Genomic DNA, 19640 nt, shown 5'->3' with positions numbered 1-19640 from the left:
CAGTGGCTGCCGTTCTTCTCCTGAAAACCCCCGTCCCTCCCTCTCTCTGGGATTTTGTCTCCTTTCTCTTCATTTCTATCATTCATGCACACAAACACACACAGTTGCTCTGCATTTCACCCTTGATCTCACTCGTCCTTGCAAATGTTTTAGTTGAACTCACTTCTCCTCTTGCAGAGGTTTGGCAACTTCATCCCTTATCCTTTAACCCTCAGTTCAGACCTATTATCACTTACTGTGCTAAATGTTATACAACAATAATCTACGGGAATAGAAAAGGAAACAATAGAATAGGAATAACCAGAGAATCAATGTTGAGTATGTTAAATATCTGTCTCTCTTGCTTTTAGTTACTGAGTAATGTCCTTTTCCTCCTCGGCTTCATAGGTTTGAGGTTGACATTGAGCCCATATTTGCCACCATGGCCTTGTACGACCTGAAAGAGAAGAAAAAGGTAAGAACACATTGCTTCATGGTTGACTAAAAGCATGTCATGACTTATGTCCTGGAAACTTGTGCGGTATGTTCACCCTGTCACAAACAATACAGGGATAGGACAAAATTACAAACCTCTTACAGAACAATAGCCCGGCAGTAAATGCTAGTGTGTGAGTGTTTGGCCTTCCTGTGATCACAGGTTCTCTGTTTTTGAGACTCTTCACCTTGCTATATTACACAGTTGATGGTGTTTGTGATCGATGCATCAGTTATTGTGACGGCAACAATGGGAAATCCCAACAAAGGTGATTCTTATTAAAGCACAGTCCATGTAAAATTGTAACCAAATGGTATCAAAAATATCAAAAACCTGCTATCATTATCAAATTTGCCTTCTTAAACTGTGAAAAACCCATGATATGCAATGTTTGTTTACATCATTACTGCTTGTAACATAAGTGGGACATTATTTTAAGTCATAATCAGCTGAGAAACACAAAATGCTGTCGGTCTCTAGATCTCTAGACAGTTGCCATTTTCACAAAGGAGGTTCAAAGGCAACATAGGTTCATCTTTCGGCAGTAAATCGTAGATTTGTAGTGCAAGACATGGAACCCCAATTGTGTGTGTGTGCATGGGTGTATGGGTGTATGAGGGGCAAATTGTGAAGCGCTGTGGATGAAAGAGTTATAGAAATGCAGTCCATTTACCAAAGCATAACATGTTAACTGTCGGTCTCTTTGTCTGAGCTGCAATTTGTTGAAATGCAGCTCGAGGAGGCATCTCAAACATCATGATGACATATGAGAAAAACACGTCTTTGACAGAGAGGAACGCTGATCACAAGGAAACCCTCATAAACAGGAAGTTGAGTTAGTGACTTTGATGGCCCCAAAAATGACCGAATTGAGTCAATACCTCTCATACCTTTTGATTGAATTAAACTTATTAGGTGTTGTATAAATGGCATCAAACTGGGATGTTCTGTTTGTCTAATTGATTGTGCTTCCACCCTTGTTTCACGGTAGCTGTTGCATGCAGGGAGGTCTGCTAGTTTCTTTTGGCAGTCAACATCGAGGGATCAGTGTAATCTACAAGGTTTTACGTCTCATCATCCTCACATATTTGCGCCCCTGGGGGTCGTCATGTTTTGGTTCTATAACTACAAATACTGCGCCGCATTTTCCCAGTCACCCATTTTGAGCCACGGCTGTTTGCATGTTTTCTGTGGATTTACACAGCTGGATAGTTTTTTTTTTTTTTGGGGTGAAGGGACTGGAAGGATTTAGTTGGCACTTAAGTGCTCATGGATCTCTCAGATGGGAAAGGGTTTTAGCCATCGGCCTAGCCCTCTTCTCAGCGCTGCCCAGCTGCTTTCTGGCTTGTCTGCAGGATGGACGGCTTTTAAGATGGTCCTCGGAGTGAGATGGGTGAATGCCCCATATTTTTGAAAATGGACTTTATATAAGCCGATGTTGGGACAACACGAGCAGGATGAGCTTTCCACTGTATGGAACATTTTGCCTAATATGTCAAAGAGAGCACTGTACATGAATATTTTCAGTTCTGCCTCCATAAGAGCAGAGCTGAAGTGTTACATTGTCGTTCACTTAAGATGAATAATTTGATCACGTGTTAAAATGAAGGAGGTCTTTACAACATCCTGCCTATTACATTGAGCAGAGACGGATCCAGGCTGTTAAAGAGCTATGAAACGTGTCTCTGTCTGAGTGAAGCTTGCTTTATCACTTAGTTTTAATTGTGTTGGAACTGTGAAGCATTTGCCACTGACCCATTTACCCTTTCTGCAACTCTCTTCAGTACACTCTGTCTCCTCAAGAGTGTAATATTGTATTTGCCTCTCTGCCTTATTTTCTCTCTGTTTCCTTGCATCCCTCGCTTTCGTATCTGTATCCCATTGGGATTGTGCTGCTCTGTCTCTGTTTGCATGCTTTTTTTTTTTTTGTTTTCAATCATTTTTGTTGTTTCACATCTGTGGAATGTGCAGCAGATGTTCGTATAATTCCATATAATACTTTAGTTATTAATCATGCCTCTCTGGTCCATCAGCCAAGGTAGTGACGCAGGATTTGACCCAACAAAGGGGGCCTGCTTATGATATCAGATTCATGGATAAAAAAAAGACAAATTGTTCTCGAGTAGACATGCAAACAGATATGTCGTCACAGTAAAAAGGGTGGAGAAATGTCAGCTTCTCTCCAGGTTTACTGCAGGCATTAGTAATCTTCTTCCTGTTATTCTCCTACAAGACCAGACAAGCCTAGTTTTGCTGGACTGTGACTGCAGCCCGACGACATAATGAGTGATCAGAGCCACAGCGTTTCTTTCATATCGGCAGTGGATACTCTGCTATCAGTTAGCTACGTGTTTCAGTCTGTCTGTTTGTTTGGTTGACAAGACATTTCTCCCTCACTGACGCCGTAACCTCAGGAAGCAGAATAACTGCAGATTCATGGAGCTGCTTTGAAGAATGTTTGTGGGAAAGGAGCTGATGTTTGTCCCAAAAATTGGCATTCAACTGGTGCTTTAAAAAAGGGTTGTTAAAGGGGTCGAACAACACGCAGCATCTTGCCACACAGTAGTTAACGCGGCAACACTGGAGTGATCATAAGTGTGCCGCATTAGAACATGTTAAATCAGTGTGTGTCAGTCAGTGTGGTCTGACAAACACGTCATGCTACAAAGGGCTGTCGCATTCCTCGTTTCTCACTCAATCCAAATTTGATGTTTTGAAGGTTTATTTTCACAAGTGAATGTGGTTAGAGTTACGTATGAATGTGAAACACTTGCACTCAGTTCCGTTTCATGAGAATATGAAGCATTAATATGCAGTTTAACTCAGCTGGCTTTGATTATTGAGAAGCCATTTCTGGGATTCCAAGAAGTCACATGACGGTACGAGGTGGACTCCTCCACAGCAGGCTTTTGAGAACTCTCACTCTTGTGGTAAGTGTGCCTCGTGTTGACGTGACCGGGGTCATTTCCATCACTGACTCTACGCTGGAGTTTGGCTTTCTGGCTTGTCGGACCACTATTAACTAAATTCAGATATAAAACCTAGAATACTTTTGCCAAGTCTGAAATCTGATCACGGTTACTGTTTTGAGGATTCCAGTTAACAACTCGGGCAGGTTTGGCTGACCTAGCAGTCTGCTTTGGTGTGGTCAGTAAAACGGAGGTCCTTCGGGACGAGCAGAATGAAGGAGAGTGTTTCATGGCTTTCCAGTGAAAAGGATCACATGATCCACACCAGGCCAGGCCAGACCAGGACATATGGCTGTGTTCCTAGCCCCAAGGCGAGTAGAAGACTATGTAAAGCCCCGTAGGCCGGATTTTACTGTGTATCATTACATGGTAAAGAAAAGATCACTCCCTAATTGCACACATTCTTCACCGTTTTTTGTTTTTCTCTGTGCTTGTCAAGATTTTTCAAAATTGAACGTTTCATACAAAAATAAATGGATGATGAAAAAAAATGTATTTAAACAAATAAAAGAAGGCGAGTAGAGAAACGGTGGAGCTGACTGAACAGATGGTATTCCAGGATCAGTCTTAGGTTTACATGAAACCAGTGTCCTGGAGTCCTCATAATGTGACCTGTTTCTGGCTCCCGTGTCTCCCTCCAGATATCAGAGAACTTCTACTTCGATCTGAACTCGGAACAGTTAAAAAACTTCTTGAAACCTCACACTCCACACGTGGATCAGTCTACCCTGGCCCGATCGGCAATCTTCTCCATCACCTACCCGTCCCCAGATATCTACCTGGTCATCAAGGTAATAAAGAAATCCATAGCACCTACGAAAAAATCCTAACAACATGTAGCAGAAGTAAAAGGATCTTCGGCTATTTTCTTCCTGGCTTTAAATAACTTAGTCCTAAACTCCCAGATTGGTTTTCTATACCCTGTAATTCAGTTCAAGGCTGCCTTTGTATTTCTTGCTCCTCGATATCTGACTTGTATATTTTGGAGTTTGATTATTCTGAGCTGCTCTAATGGCTCATGAACTTCACGTGTGTGTTTTAGATTGAAAAGGTTCTCCAGCAGGGAGAGATCGGAGACTGTGCTGACCCCTACATGACACTGAGGGAATGTGACTCTGGAAAGGTAATGTGTGGCGCATTGCTCCTAAAGTTTAAGGCATTCTTTTTACTGCATTCTTTTAAAAACAATAAATAACTTAACTTATCTTTTGGTCTTTCAGAACAAGGACAAGCTTGAGAAGCTGCGAGGTCAGGCGGAGACGTTCTGCCAGAGGCTCGGCCGCTATCGCATGCCGTTCGCCTGGGCAACTGTTAATATCATGGAAGTCATCTCCACTGCTACGCTAGACCGCGACGTCACCGACTCCGACAGCCTAAAAGGAGGTGCGTGTGTGTGTGTGCGTGTTCGTCCTAATGAATGGGGATGACTATGGTGTGCATTTCCATAGATTGTTTGTTTATAGTGCATATTTATTTTTCCAGGTAAATCCAGCAGCATTGACCGGAGGGCACAGCTTCCCAGGAGGAATTCTGAACGTTACAATACCATCGATGATCAATTTTGTAACGTGTCTGCCTTCAAACCTGCCACCATCACTATCAGCACCATCTTCAAACAGGTCGGAGAGCTGCCCACACACAAGGAGACTTTTATTTCCTTGAGATACAACATACTGTGTCACAGACAGACGACCTCGTCGGCGGCCTTGTCTCATTCTTTGATCAAACATGACATTCCATCAGGGTGTAGGAAATGTTTCCACCATAATAACTTCACTGTTAAAACAATGTCTAACATTTACGTATGTATGTATTTAATGTGTTTTTTTGGCGTGTGTGTGTGTGTGTGTCAGGAGGGAGATCGTTTGAGTGATGAGGATTTGCTCAAGTTCTTGTCTGAGATCAAGAAAACCTCCACTCCACAGAGGAGAGTCAAGACAATATCAGGTCATCTCTCTCATCACATCTAAACACTAATTTTTCATTTTTTAAATTGAGGTAATACTTCTACATTAGGGGAATTAGCTTTATCTGCTTTCTTGCAGAGAGTTGAGGAGATTGATACCGGTCTCATGTCCGACTGTTTACACATGAAGCTGCAGCCGGTTAGCTTAGCTTAGCACAAAGACTGGCCAAAGACTTTTGTTACCTTTGGCCAGAGACAGGCTTGCTGTTTGCCCCTGTTTCTGGTCTTTATGCTAAGCTAAGCTAACCGGCTGCTGCCTGTAGCGCCATACTGAACAGACTGGTATTGCTCTTTTTAACTGACTCTCGGCAAGAAAGGGCAGAAGCAGACTTCCCCAAAATCAAACCATCCCTCTACATTTCGGTTTGATTTTTTTTTTGTCAGTGTGTGTCTTGTTTGTGTTTTGATTGCAAAGAATTAAAATGACGTGACGTGATATCATGTGACACATGCCGAAACTGACTTATCTTGTGTCTTCCAGGTTCCATAAAACTGGACATGTCTCCAGTCCACGACACGCCACTGGCATGTTTGTCCACTGAGCTCATCCCTCTGATACCCGTGGCTGAGAAGAACATCCGGCCAATCAAAGAAGTGCTGGAGTTCTCATCCAGCGAGGTGTATGTCCCTCACAACATTTACAGGTGGGCTAGAAGGCATGATATATATAACTGAATGGTCACACACTCATTAGACAGCTGATTCACTTTTAGATATGGCATTTCTGTATCCACAGATACTCATGTTTATTACATTTTCTTCGTCGGAGTGAAGTGAAACTGTTTCCCTTAAACAAATGATTCACAGCTTGAGTTGTAAACAAGTTTGTTTCCTCTCACTGACGGTCTGAAAGACCAGAGGCAACATGAACAGTCATGCTGTACTCGTCACCTAAGAGCTGACTCCGCTTTGCTCTTTCTAGTGTTGCGTCTATTTTTAAGCCGTTCCATCCAGGCTACCTGTATAATTGCCTCATAGTGGCAACAATAAGGGGGCAGCCTGTGTGAGCGGAGGTTTTAAACAACACTCGATTCTGAAATGCTTTCGCTTGTAACGAAACATAATTAACGTCATGTGTGAACAAGTTGAGTGCACCGTAATTACACTCTGACGTTCTCTGAGCATTTGTTCAGAGGAATCTGCGGTATTTCCCTGTATTACAGATTACAGTCTAGTGTTAAAACCACAGGTCCCGGTGAATTACTGGTTTTGTCATGACCAAGATGTTGCTGCACAGATAGTGCCATCTAGGGATGTATATTGGAACTGCTTCATTTTATATACAGAAGGATTTGCATGATTGCTTTCATGTATTAAGTACAAAAGTTGCCTTTTTCTCTCCCTATGTCAATGTAGGAACCTGCTCTATGTCTACCCGCAGAGGCTAAACTTTGTCAACAGGCTTACATCAGCGAGAAACATCACCATCAAAATGCAGTTTATGAGCGGAGAGGACGCGACCTGCTCTTTGCCTGTGAGTGCTGCTGTTTGTAGATCTGTGATCTCACTGCACTGTTAGAACAGTAGCATTGATTGGTGCTGATGGTTCAACTGGATTTACTCATGAAAGTGTGTGCATTTTGTAATTGTATTATTATAACAACAATAAATACACACACTGAAGTTAACACCCAGCAAATACCCCCCTTCAGACTTACCATCCCTCTTGAAAGGACAGGTTCACATTTGTTCCTGTCAGTCTAATAACAATAGTCAGGTGTCTTTATGAACGTTGAGAAAAGGTTTGATTGCTGTAATTATTCCTCCTTTTCATGCTATTTTGAGATGCCCTCCTAACGTGCTTTCAATGCAAGTGATGGGGAACAAATCCTCAGTCCTCTTTTTGTGAAAAGATGTTTTCAAATGTTTATCTTGTACCTCTAATTTGTGTTTTTTCCCCCCCCTGTCCATTCTCAGGTCATTTTTGGGAAATCAAGTGGTGCTGAATTTTTACAGGAAGTCTACACCCCTGTTACCTACCATAACAAGCAAGTTATTCACATTATTGAGGCACATTATACTGTTTGTGATAGATTCTTTTAGTAATATAAACAGTCATTCTGTTTCTCCCTGACTCGCTGTCACACTCTGGCTTTTGGTTTCCCCTGTTCTCTCTTCTCTCCCCCTCCACCCTCACTCATCCCTGTTTTCCTCTGTTTGGCCTCCTCTACAACTCCCTATTTATTTTTGATTTATCTTCAGGTCCCCAGACTTCTATGAGGAAGTGAAGCTGGCTCTTCCAGCCCGTCTTACAGAGAGACATCACTTGCTGTTCACCTTCTACCACATCAGCTGCCAGCAGAAACAGAACCAGAGTGGCAGCTGTGAGACGCTCATTGGATACTCTGTGAGATTTTGTCCTTTACTTCCCGACCATATTTCTAAATGTACACACAGAAGAAAAAAAAAGTGCTAGCATGCTAATATTAGCATTTACCTCAAAGTACTGCTCTGCCTAATAACATCCTGTACACGATGGTTTACATGTCTAGAGACTTGTTAGAACACAGACCCACACATTTAACAATTAATTTAACATCAGAAAATGAACTTGTATTTAATATTAAAGTGCACACAGCTGACGTACTAATTGTTCACTTGTTGTTGTTGTCTAGTGGCTGCCCATAGTGAATAATGACCGGCTACAGACTGGTCAGTTCTGTCTGCCCATTGTCTTGGAGCGACTACCTGTCAACTATTCACTGCACGCGCCTGAGGTAAACACATCTATTATATATATATATATTATATATTTATGTTTACATTTTAGACATACATTCTGCATGTCTATATCATGCTACTGTATGTAAAGAAGCCATCGAGTATTCTTGGAAGGCTATGGACACATTAAAGACTGAACACAGACATGGAGGACAGTTCACACAGTTATGGTTCCTGTGTCTCTGTTGTGTAGAAACTTCCTCCCCAGACTCCTCCGGTCAAGTGGATGGAGAGTCACAAAGGAATCTTCAACCTCGAGGTCCAGGCCGTGTCATCTGTACACACACAGGTGAGTAGTGGTTGCACACAACAACACAACGACTGTCTTTCTTTTTTTTGCTCACCCTCTCTTCCAATTTTAGTCTGTCATGCACACACCTAGTCTAAACATCAATGCACACACACACCCTGAGGCATCACGGGCATACTGTCTTTTTACAGTTTCTCTGTGTAAAGAGAGAAAAGACAGAAACAAGTGCTTGTGCTTCCCTCACAAGTACCGCCCTGTAACAAATCATCTATTTTCTGTACCAGGACAACCACCTGGAGCGTTTCTTCACCCTCTGTCATGCCCTGGAGGGTGGCGCTACATTCCCACTGCGGGTCAGGGAGGAGAAGATTCCAGAGAACAAGCTGGAGCACGAGCTGAAGCTCAGCATCGTCTCCCTGTCCTCCTCCAGTTTAGAGCCTCTGGTTCTCTTCCTCCATCTGGTGCTGGATAAACTCTTCACCCTCATCATGCAGCCCATGGTCATCGCCGGCCAGACCGGTGAGGAGTTGGCTCATTTATCAAGCAGGGATGTTAAACATTCCCTTGCTCCAGCTTCTACAATGTGAAGATTTGCTGCTCTTCTCTGTTTTGAGACATCTGAAATGGTCACCCTTAGACTCCTAATGGGATTTTTCAAGTACTTCATTACTAAATAATAAACAGATGAATCAATAATGATAATGGTAGTTGGTTGCAGCCCTAGTTAAACACCACTGTGGTACAGATTTGCAGACTGAAAACGTAAATGTTTGAGAGCAAGACGATGAGCTGTTTAAAGTCTTCTCAATTTAATGAAAATTAGAACAAAATTGTTAAAGATAGATTTTCTGTTGATCAACTTTCTGTTGATAACTACTTAATCAACACATCATTTTAGCCCTTATTGACTGTAATACACAGCTTAATGTCGTTAGTTTTTTAAGAACAAGGAGGTTAGCAGGTTTTTTTTTTTCATGATAATACTTTGGATATTGTAAGTATTGTAACATTTTTGGGTGCTTGTTTATGTCTGTGTCCTACAGCCAATCTGGCCCAGATAGCCTTCGAATCAGTGGTGTCTATTGTCAACAGTCTTCATAACAGTCAGGAGCTGATCAGGGACCAGCAGGGTAGGAACAGCCTCTTGGCGACCTACCTTTACTGGGTGTTTCGTCTGCCTGATCCCCCTCGAGACATACAGAATACAGGTACTGACATGATGATTTATAAATATTAACTTGCTTACTTTTTGTATTTTTTTTTCCTTTTGATTATATTTGCTGTGATTATTTTAAGAATGAAGAAGTCATCTTTTTTTGTGTGCCCATGAACCTGTGTTCAGATTCAGGGAGTATACCATCAGCAGAGAGCCGTTACAGCACCATGGGTCGGGCCACAGCATCCACGGTCGGCTCCATGCTTCTCCATTCCAGAATCCGCAGCAGCAGCAACCCTGACATCCCCGCTCCACACACGTCTGCTGAAGATGCTGAGGTCAAAAACATCCTCTCTGCCAAGGTACAGAGAGGATCCTCAAACCAAAGCTCCTGAAATCTTTCTGTCAGAGAATTCACCCCACCTCACAGAACCATGATTTGAAGTGAATTCAAAGAAAATGTTTGAGTGCCAGATGAATAAAGTTTTGGGAAGTTTTCTGAAAAAGACTGCTAAATAATTACCATCTACACATAGAGGGAAATTAGCAGTGACTTAAAAAGTGTGTCATATAAATCTTCACTGAAAGTCCATATTTCACTTGGCCAATGCATTGTTTTATTTATTTAACAAACTATACACACACACACACACACACACACACACACACACACACACACACACACACACACACACACATAAATATCCCAGCAGGCTTGCACATACACACAAAACATGTCATTTGCTATTCATCCCCACAGTACATTAGGTATTCTAATAGGCCACTAGAAGCCCACTCTAATGAATGCATCCATCACGTTCAATGTGATGGAACCTGTGTGTTTCTGTCTCCAGGGCCACAACAACCCAGGCAGCCGCATGTCCACCATTGTGGACTTAAACAACCACCAGAACTCCTCAGGAAGCACCAGGCCCTCCAACAGAAAGGTTAAAAAAAAAAAAAAAAAAGTTCTCCCTTTCTTTAACTTTTTCCCACCGTCACGACACGTGAGACGATACACTGCAGCTTCATGAATAAAGTTCTGAGCAACTTGTTGCAGACATTTGCATGTTGATTAGACATTATTAAATATAAATTAATATATTCTATCCAACTGAGACATATTCAAATTTGAGTTATGCAACAATATGTTAGCAGTGATGCACAGCGAGATGTCCTGATATGAGAAAACTAAAGAGGAGGTGTAGGTAATGATTGCCATGATATGAAATATCAGTCAGTTCAACTCTTAAGTGGATTTAATATTTAATGTAGTTATTAATAAAGCATAACACATCTCTACTGTAGTCTAATATAGCCAAGTTATAGCAGAGAACTGGTGATGTTTGAGTCCAGATATATGATTTAAATTGACACATGCTTTTCTTCTAATTACATATTTTATGGTTGTCATTAAATATGTTAATATGTTGAATTTTAGGCTGAAGTGTTTAAATAGTTGCTGTTTAAAATGATAACATCCATTCCCAATGTGGAGACACTTTATTGACCTTGAAATAATTTTATTAAATATCGGTATCCATAGCATAACCGGTTATGTTTAGGAATTCTACGTCTTACTGTTAGGAGTCTGCATGTGTCGGACCTTAAACATCCCACTGCACAGTTTATTATGAAGAGTCAGTTCCCTCTGCTTACCACAGGGTGGGAGTGTGACACTGAGAACCCCAATACTGTGGCGGATTATGGTTTAACGTTTGTTCCTCTTCAAAGCTCAACCAGTATTTTAAATGTTATTAACATTGATATTTGGTATAATACTTGCAGATGCTCTATGTAATGCTTTATTCCATTAGGTTGTTTCTCACCACAGTTTTTGTATTTTCTGTCTTGCAGCAGTTTCATGAGGAGCTGGCCCTGCAGATGGTCGTCAGCACCGGGGTCTGCAGAGAGAATGCGTACAAATATGCCTGGTTCTTCTTTGAGCTGCTGGTCAGTGTGCTTTTAAACAAAATAAAATCACAGAGGGGGTTTCTTTGTTTGACACACAGCTCGCAGAGAAAAAGTGAGGACTGCTTAGGGTGTTCATAATGAATGGATGAAGCAATACAAATTATAAAACAATACATGACCTTGTGGCCACACACAGTAAAAGATAAATTATGTTTTTATTGTGTGGGGAACAAAAGGGCATTTTTTAAATCACTCTAGTCTGTAATTTGTCAAGTCACTTGGCAATTTATCACCTTTTTGGATTTTTGGAAGTGTGTCATCACTCACAATCACTCTCATCCCTTCAGTTCATTTCTTTCTTCAATAACTTCACTCAAAATGCTCACTTTAATGTTAAAAAGGCAACTTTTTTATTTTAATGAAAAATTAGGACGCAAGATGATGATGAATAATCAAAGATTGCTTTGTAATTATCAAGTCACGTTTTTTTATCAAATCGGCTTTGCATTCGTCGGGTTACTTGATTTACATGCACACTCATCACTCTTGCTTTCAGCATTTCCATGATTTTCCTGATTCACATTTGTTACGTGTGTGTTGATGCGTGTTTGCTCCAACAGGTGAAAAGCATGGCTCAGCATGCGTCTCATCTCGACAAGTACAGTGTCCCCCGGAGGAGCCGCTTCTCTGACCGCTTTAAAGATGACATCACCACCATTGTCTCCGTGGTGACTGCCGAGATTGGCACCATCCTCGTCAAACAACAAAAGGTGAGGAATGTGATGATGATGATGGTGGCAATACATTTTGCTCACCAATATTTCAGTGAGTCAGACGAGTGTAACGCTCTTCACTGCGTCTGTGTTCCTCCTGTTCTCCTGGGCTTTGGTAGAAGCAGTCTCAGCCTCCCTTTACATGTTGCCAGTGTGCTCCAAACAACAGGGAGCTAGAAGTGCTAATTATATTTACCTCTGTGGTATCAAAAGCTCAGCTTTCACTGCCAGATGCTTGGCAAGATCCGCTCAGTGCCGCTTACGGATTGTTGATTGTTGTTGTTTTTAGGAAGTAGAGCAAGCGGAGAAAGTCAACATCAGCCTGGCCTTCTTCCTCTATGACCTGCTGTCTCTCATGGACCGAGGATTTGTCTTTCAGCTGGTGAAAAACTACTGCAACCAGGTAGAACAACATCGATTACAAACCAACACCTTTTTAATATGTGTTTTAAAATACATGAATTCAGGGAATTGTTTTATGTTACATTCTGAGAGAGGCGTCTGTGTATTATTGAGTTATTTTAGATATTCCTTTTGCTCCATTTCCCTTCTAGATGTCAGCGAAGAGTGTGTCAATGCCAACACTGATCAGCATGCGTCTGGAGTTCCTGCGAATCCTGTGCAGTCATGAGCACTACCTCAGCCTGAGCCTCTTCTTCAGCAGCCCTGCCTCTGCTCCTGCCTCACCTTGTCCCTCCATCTCCTCACAGGTCTGCCCACTTGTCATTTGGAATTTGCACTTATGTGTATTTGTAATTCAGGGATTCAGGTGATTGTTTCATCACTGATTGTAAATGCAACAATCTGATAAAGTGACATGCGTGGCAGGTCCAGTTTATTTACTCACAGTCTGTAAGGGTTTATATTTAGACCCTTGGTTTGGATGAGGGTTATCATCATGGCTGCAATAAAGGAGCAGCGTAAATGTTTGGGCCCTCGTGCTTTTACATTTGCCATTTAAGAGAAAAACATCTAGGAAAGTATAATGAGTGCTAAGGAGAATTCAAAAGGGGAGTTGAGGGAGTCATTAAATTGAGCAGATGAGATTAAATGGGATTCAGTTTAAAAAGAGCTGTTTGAAAAGTGCTTTACTTTGCATTAAGGAAAAATCGTACCCATATTATATATTGCTCCCGCGCCTCTCATCGTGTCTGTCGCTGCTTCATTTCATCTCTCCATTCAGAGCTCCAGCTCGTGTAGTTACCAGGAGCAGCAGAGGATCTTGGGGCTGTTTGAGCTTTCTCAGGAATTCAAGCAGCAGCACTACCTCACCGGTCTGCTGCTCACAGAGCTCAGTGCCGCCCTAGACATGGAGTCAGAGGGGTATTGAAACTTAGACACCTTCAAGTCTTTACCTCCTTATTGCCTTGTTTTCACAAAGCTATTCTCTCTGATTTCTTTCGAGGCACAAATTAAATAGAAAATCACAGACTCAGACTTATAAACATACATGTGAATATTTACTTTGATGTGGACACATTTTAATAAATAAAACCGCATCCAAACATGCCAAAAATTTCAACTGAACTTTGTGTTCACAGGGGAAAAGTCCAGAGAAAGGCCATCAATGCCATCTACAGCCTGCTGTGTTCCCACGATCTCGACAACCGCTGTAGTAAACCTGAAACCAGAGCCAAGATGGCTGCCCTCTACCTCTCCCTGGTGGGGATTATCATTGACTCCACCAACTATCTGGACTTTACTGGTATATATACACACACAAGCGCTCTGAGACATAAATCACATACTATTCAATTTATCGGTGAAGTCCTTGTTGATCCATAAAGTTAATGTCATTTCACGCTTATACATATACTGTACATAGTTATTCATGGTACATTAACACACAGAAAATGCATTTTGCAACAATAAGACTACAATATTGTGTGCGTAGTTGTTCACAAACTCACCGACCCTTCTGAGTTGGTGAGGTGGTCAACTTGCTTTCTCTATTGTATCTACACTGTAGACACGGTGGAATTGGTCTTTTGCCACTTAAACCTAGTTTATCAAAGTGTCTTACCCACTGTTTACGAAAGCCCTGAGAGGCAAGTGAGAACAATAGAAACCACTACCACATGTTCTAAATAGGACTAAAAACATTCATGTACAATGTATGTCACTTAGAGAATGGATCAGCTCATTTTTTTTCTTCACTTGCCTCTCACGGCTTACGTTTTATTTTGTCTAGCAGTATTTTAACCATATTTCTTTGTTATGTATTGTGTGGTATGTTCTAGTTCATCCAGTATGTGTTGGTGCTTGATTCTTACGTCTATTTTAACTTTGATGAGGACTCTGTACTGTTAAGTTCCGCACAGTAAACGCTGTCATTTAAACCCTGTTATGCTCCAGCCCTCCCTTCTCCCACATATGTGAACCCTGTTTGTCTCCGTAGTTTCTGACACGCGCGGCGGGAAAAACAAGACTGGCGGACCTGAGGATGACCTTGAAAATGTCCCGCCCATCAATCAGTCTGTTGCCATGGCGATTGCCGGGAACCCCTTCAACACGCTGGGACGGAATGCACTCGTTTCCATGGCATCCATGGTAAAAAATCTGAAATGATTCCTTAATGATGAAATGGTAACTGATCGTAGTCTGCGTTTTATCATCTTTAAAAGTTCAAAAGTGCCTGTGATTGTGTGTCTGAGTATACTGCCTCCTAACAGGTGAGCTGATTGATTGGCTGTCAGAGCCACACACACACTTCATCCATCCTGAAAAAAATCACACACGCGCACACACGTCTGCGGGAGATGGTTTATGGGAAGGAATTGCCATCATAAGTGAACAGGGCCGTCCTTCCTGACAAACACATCCATCAAGTACAGCTACAGCAACAACACAGGCACTAAAACTGAACGCTGCCATTCTCTCTGCTGCTCTCCTGGAGATGAATCAGTCCCTTGTACGTTGTTACATGAAATACTGTTGAGGAAAAACCGATTTTCACACAACTGAGCCAATCGGCCTGGAATCCATCACAAATCCAAACATGGCGCTTGTTCCACATTTTCAGGCAGTTTCCCCTCAAACAACGTCAGCGACAGATTTGTTTTTTTCACATGAAGCTTTATTTTCAAATAAACATTTAATATTAATTTAATATTTGATGTCGGTCCTGGTGAGCTTCTCTCAGCTCTGCTGTGAAACAGAGACCTGGAAACCAGGTTCTAGGTGGGACAGCAGAGCTCTAGGAGGTTAATGGCTACATTCATCAAACCTGCCACACAGTGCTGCAGCAGTAGCCTCCTATAGCAGCGAATCATTCATCACGCGAATGAAGGTAAATTAATCTGCAGCAGATTTAACACCTATTAAGATGGGGGAAGAGAACCGTACTTCACTAAAGCCCGTGTGGAAAGAAGTGGCCGGCCATGTTTGCGGTTTAGAGAAGCTTGTGAATGATACACCGTTAGTTTGTTGGATACACTTGTTATAAATGCTGTATGGTGCAATGGGCAGAGCAGGAGACCACCACTGACAGTGTTATCAATGTGTTTTAGTGAGGGTCTTCTATGATAGAAATATATGAATCCATCGTGCTGTAAAGCATTTTGGATCAAAGCATTCTGTTATAATACACATAGAACACCATTAAAGGACGTTTACACAGATTCTTTTTTATTTACCTCTGAACACACTGGAATTCAGTTCTTTCATTTCTTTTCTGCAAAGTAACTTGTCGATCTGGCTGCACACACACACTGCAGATGCATGTATAGAGGTTTGTGTGTGCTCTTAGTGTTCAGTGAGAGCTACATTATGCCGTATCATGCCGCGTGTCTCTCTCCTCTCCTCTTCCCAGCAAGGTAAATCCGTAGCCACCCTGGCAGCAGACACAAGTCGCCACCTGTTGGCGTGTTTCCTGTGGGTGATGAAGAACGCCGACAGGAGTCTGATTCAGCGCTGGACTATAGATATGCCTCTCTCGCAGCTCAACAAGCTGCTGGAGCTGCTCACTATCTGCGTGTCCTGCTTTGAGTACGGGGTCAGTTTGCTCAGTTATCAACTTGTTTTGTGTCGGTGCAGTTGCAGCAGTATGATTGTATGATTTTATCATATTATTCCATTGTTAGATAATAAATCACCATATTTAATCATCGCACAGCCCTACTTTGCATCAGGGACGTTAGGGCCTCGTGTGTATTAATCATACAGAGCTTAAGGATAAATGCAAAGTGTTAAAAATATTCAAATTGTAGCTGGTGAATGTGTGTTTGCAGGGTAAGCAGAGCGGTGACAAAGTGAGCACCCAGGCCTTACAGAAGTCTCAGCAGGCCAAGCTGCAGCTGGAAGAAGCCCTGCTGAGGGGAATGGGAGCCCGCGGGGAGATGATGAAACGAGTTGGAGGTGTTTTATCTTGGAATTGCTTTTCTGTAATATTTCAGAGTTTAGAACTGGAACTACCGAGTGACAAACTAGTGAACGTTATCAGTGTTTTGTAAATGTGCGGTCAGCAAGTCACTGTCGGAACCAATTGCAGGTTACGCAGTATATGCTTAGGTTAGCATGTTAGTCAGGAAACCTATGTGTACTCTGTGTTAAGCAGCATTTCAGATACGAGTATACTCTGGTGTGTAAGGAGACCAGGGAAATGTTTGATTATTTGGGTAAATGCAGCTCTAAATTTTCATTTTCATTTTTTTATTTTCACAAAAATCATCTAATTTAATTGTTGCACTGAAATACATGTTTTTGTCATAAAACATAGTTAATCTTTTTATGGATTGTTATGATACAGTTTAGTATATAACCTGTATTCAAGTAAACATGCATAATAGTTTTCTCACCACCTGATATCTTTACATGATGAGTTGCTTTTGAACCCCTCACAGGAATTGATAGGACGATGGGTCACAGAGAGAACCTCCGATGGAGGAAAGACCTCACTCAGTGGAGACAGACCAATGACAGACAGGATAAGTAAGTTATTACTTGAGCGCCTGCCTTCAAATTTTCAAGATTTCCCGTTTTATCAGCGACTGTCAGTCTTTCTCGCTCGCTTTCTCAGTGTTTTTGTGCTTTCCTCTCTAAATATCTGCCTTACTCTCGCCGTGGTTCATCAGGACTAAAGCAGAGTTGGACCAGGAGGCTCTGATCAGTGGAAACTTAGCCACAGAGTCTAACCTTATAGTGCTGGATCTGCTGGAAACCATTGTTCAGGTCAGACTCTAACCTATAAGCAATATCCCAACACTGTACAGAAAATTAAAACATGAAAAATGTTATGTAGACCATTGGCAAATTTGGCATTTGGTAATAGATTGCACTATATTGTAAGTTTTTCTTAATATTTTGCATCTGCAGGGGGACCTGAGATTTTCTTTCATCAGCTATCCCTATTAAAAATATAATACAAACAAAGTTCCTGATTAGGTGTTTAACCAAACCCTGATCAGCTTTCTTGAGAATGGCTGCGAAACATTAAGTCTGTCCAAACCAGAGTGTTTATCACTCAGTGAATCATCCTTTAACAGAGTATAAAACGGGTTGAATGCAGATAAAAAAACATAACATTAAATGAGTTTAATAAGTGAGCACAAAGACGGCATAATGTACCATCCACACATGTGACACAGTCTTTCAGACTCCGCTTGAAACATATCTGTGTAGACTGCTTGTTGATTTGCTCATTTTTAATGTCCCCTGTCCAGGCAGTGCCATTGGCTGAGTGTAAGGACAGCGTGGTTGGCGGAGTGTTGAAGGTGTTACTTCACTCCCTCACCTGCAACCAGAGTACCACTTTTCTCTCTCACACCTTCAGCACACTCAGAGCGCTCGTTGTCAAGGTAGTTTCCTTTTGACGTGTGTGTGTACGTGTGTGTGTGTGTGTGTGTGTGTTGCACTTGAAGTTCAGGAGGAGGCGTGTGTGTTGGTGCGTTTATACGAAACACTATCTATGTCTAAATTAAAATGTTCTTATTTACTCGTGGGGGTGGCAAACTGTTGATACGAGCCCGAATTATTGATGTAGATATCCGCGTGTGTCGGTGTATACCTGTTTTTAATTTGTCTGTATATGTGTGTGAAGTTTGGGGACCTGATGTTTGAGGAGGAGGCGGAGCAATGTGCGGACCTGTGCCAGAAGGTGCTTCAGTACTGCAGCAGCCCTGTCGATGAGAACAGGAGCCAGGCCTGTGCCACCCTCTACCTCATCATGAGATACAGCTACAGCAATGCCAGCGTAAGGGCACAATCACACTCACAAAAGACGAGATGATCCTGTGTATGTGCTCCAATGGGTTGTCAGGATGCACAGACACAAAGAAACACACAAAGCAAATGTCAGCCATGTGTTACCTCCCTGTCAGATAAAACCTTATCTAACGTCTAAGCTTGCGGAAGAAATTGCATTTATGTCGGATCAAATATAATTTAAGTGCACATGAAGGTTCAGAATTGCTTATGATACATGTGCTCTTGAACACACATCGAAGCGGGGAGTCTGTCACACACATCTCAGCCTGTCTTCTCCACTTTTCCTCTCCTGCTCTGCTTTAATGTCTCTTCTGTGTCTATTCTGAGCGTGCCGCAGAAAGTTTCTGCTGAAGGATGTGTCTCTGAGTCGAGAGCACAGAGATATGTCACTGTCTCTCCATGTTCCAACCCCTCTTAAACTAATGACAGCCAGACCTCTGTGCATGTGTATGTATGTTACAGTACATATGTGTGCATGTGTAGGTTCATGTGCCTCAAGGGCAGAGAGAGAGTGTGAAGGAGGCGGAAAGGAGGAAATCACGATAGAGATGGAGTGTTTTTGCCAGAGGTGAGGCAGTGACGGAGGGAAATAAAAAAACGAGAGACAGATCTGAAGGAAGGAAGGAAGGTTTAGGATAGAGTATCTTCTTTCATTTTCTCTGCTAGTTCGATAACGGCTGTTGCAGTCGATGCTTCCTGTGTTTACAGTCTGTACACTTTAATGAAAGTCAGACGCCAGCTTGTGGGGCACACTTACAAACACACACACACACACAGTATGTACAGTTTAAAGAGAGTATTTCCCATCTGCGTGTCCCAGCGTATGTTTGTTTATGTGGTGTATACAGACGGAGCTGTGATCTGAATTAGCGTAGCAGCCGTATGACTCATTCATTCAGAACCTCCACCTCTTCCTTTGTTTGTTTTCCTCCCTTCATCCGCCCTGGTCATCTTCTCTGTGTGTCACACACATGTCTTTCCTCCGTCCATCTTTTACTTTAATTTCAGATTGTGGTAATAAAAAAGAGAAAATACCAGGCTTTGTTTTCTTCCGAAAATAAAAAATAACCAAACGCAGATACCTGTGGTTAAATCCTGTCTAGTTATGGAACAGTTGGAAAGAAATTCAGAGGAAAAGGGGCATATGAGAAAGAAAAGGAGAGAGAAAGACAAAGAGGGTTGTGTGTTGACTTAAGCTATAATTTAGGGTAC

General features: G+C 42.0%; 1 protein-coding gene across 4 annotated transcripts in view; it reads left to right on the top strand.

The window, feature by feature from the left end:
* The window catches only part of dock8 (dedicator of cytokinesis 8), a 49786-nt gene that overhangs the window by 17403 nt on the left and 12743 nt on the right, over positions 1-19640 (top strand). For all 4 annotated transcript variants that reach the window (XR_012956156.1, XM_076099728.1, XM_076099731.1 and 1 more), the window contains 29 exons: positions 388-454; positions 4086-4235; positions 4487-4567; positions 4665-4827; positions 4927-5063; positions 5298-5391; positions 5892-6054; positions 6767-6884; positions 7328-7398; positions 7613-7757; positions 8026-8127; positions 8325-8420; positions 8666-8900; positions 9425-9589; positions 9724-9899; positions 10392-10484; positions 11395-11490; positions 12072-12221; positions 12514-12627; positions 12779-12934; positions 13408-13547; positions 13766-13929; positions 14623-14774; positions 16036-16218; positions 16454-16580; positions 17066-17153; positions 17297-17393; positions 17885-18019; positions 18262-18414. Coding sequence is in view for 3 of the 4 variants with exons in the window: in XM_076099728.1 (XP_075955843.1) it covers positions 388-454; positions 4086-4235; positions 4487-4567; positions 4665-4827; positions 4927-5063; positions 5298-5391; positions 5892-6054; positions 6767-6884; positions 7328-7398; positions 7613-7757; positions 8026-8127; positions 8325-8420; positions 8666-8900; positions 9425-9589; positions 9724-9899; positions 10392-10484; positions 11395-11490; positions 12072-12221; positions 12514-12627; positions 12779-12934; positions 13408-13547; positions 13766-13929; positions 14623-14774; positions 16036-16218; positions 16454-16580; positions 17066-17153; positions 17297-17393; positions 17885-18019; positions 18262-18414 (3811 nt within the window). In the remaining variant the exon portion in view is untranslated. The remainder of the gene's footprint in view (positions 1-387; positions 455-4085; positions 4236-4486; positions 4568-4664; positions 4828-4926; positions 5064-5297; positions 5392-5891; positions 6055-6766; positions 6885-7327; positions 7399-7612; positions 7758-8025; positions 8128-8324; positions 8421-8665; positions 8901-9424; positions 9590-9723; positions 9900-10391; positions 10485-11394; positions 11491-12071; positions 12222-12513; positions 12628-12778; positions 12935-13407; positions 13548-13765; positions 13930-14622; positions 14775-16035; positions 16219-16453; positions 16581-17065; positions 17154-17296; positions 17394-17884; positions 18020-18261; positions 18415-19640) is intronic.

The sequence above is a fragment of the Anarhichas minor genome, unplaced genomic scaffold (assembly GCF_050575085.1).
Source record: "Anarhichas minor isolate MPS153535 unplaced genomic scaffold, ASM5057508v1 ptg000025l, whole genome shotgun sequence".
In the NCBI taxonomy this organism is placed as follows: domain Eukaryota; kingdom Metazoa; phylum Chordata; class Actinopteri; order Perciformes; family Anarhichadidae; genus Anarhichas; species Anarhichas minor.
Note: the sequence above shows the minus strand (reverse complement) of the source record. Positions and strands in the feature narration are given on the sequence as shown.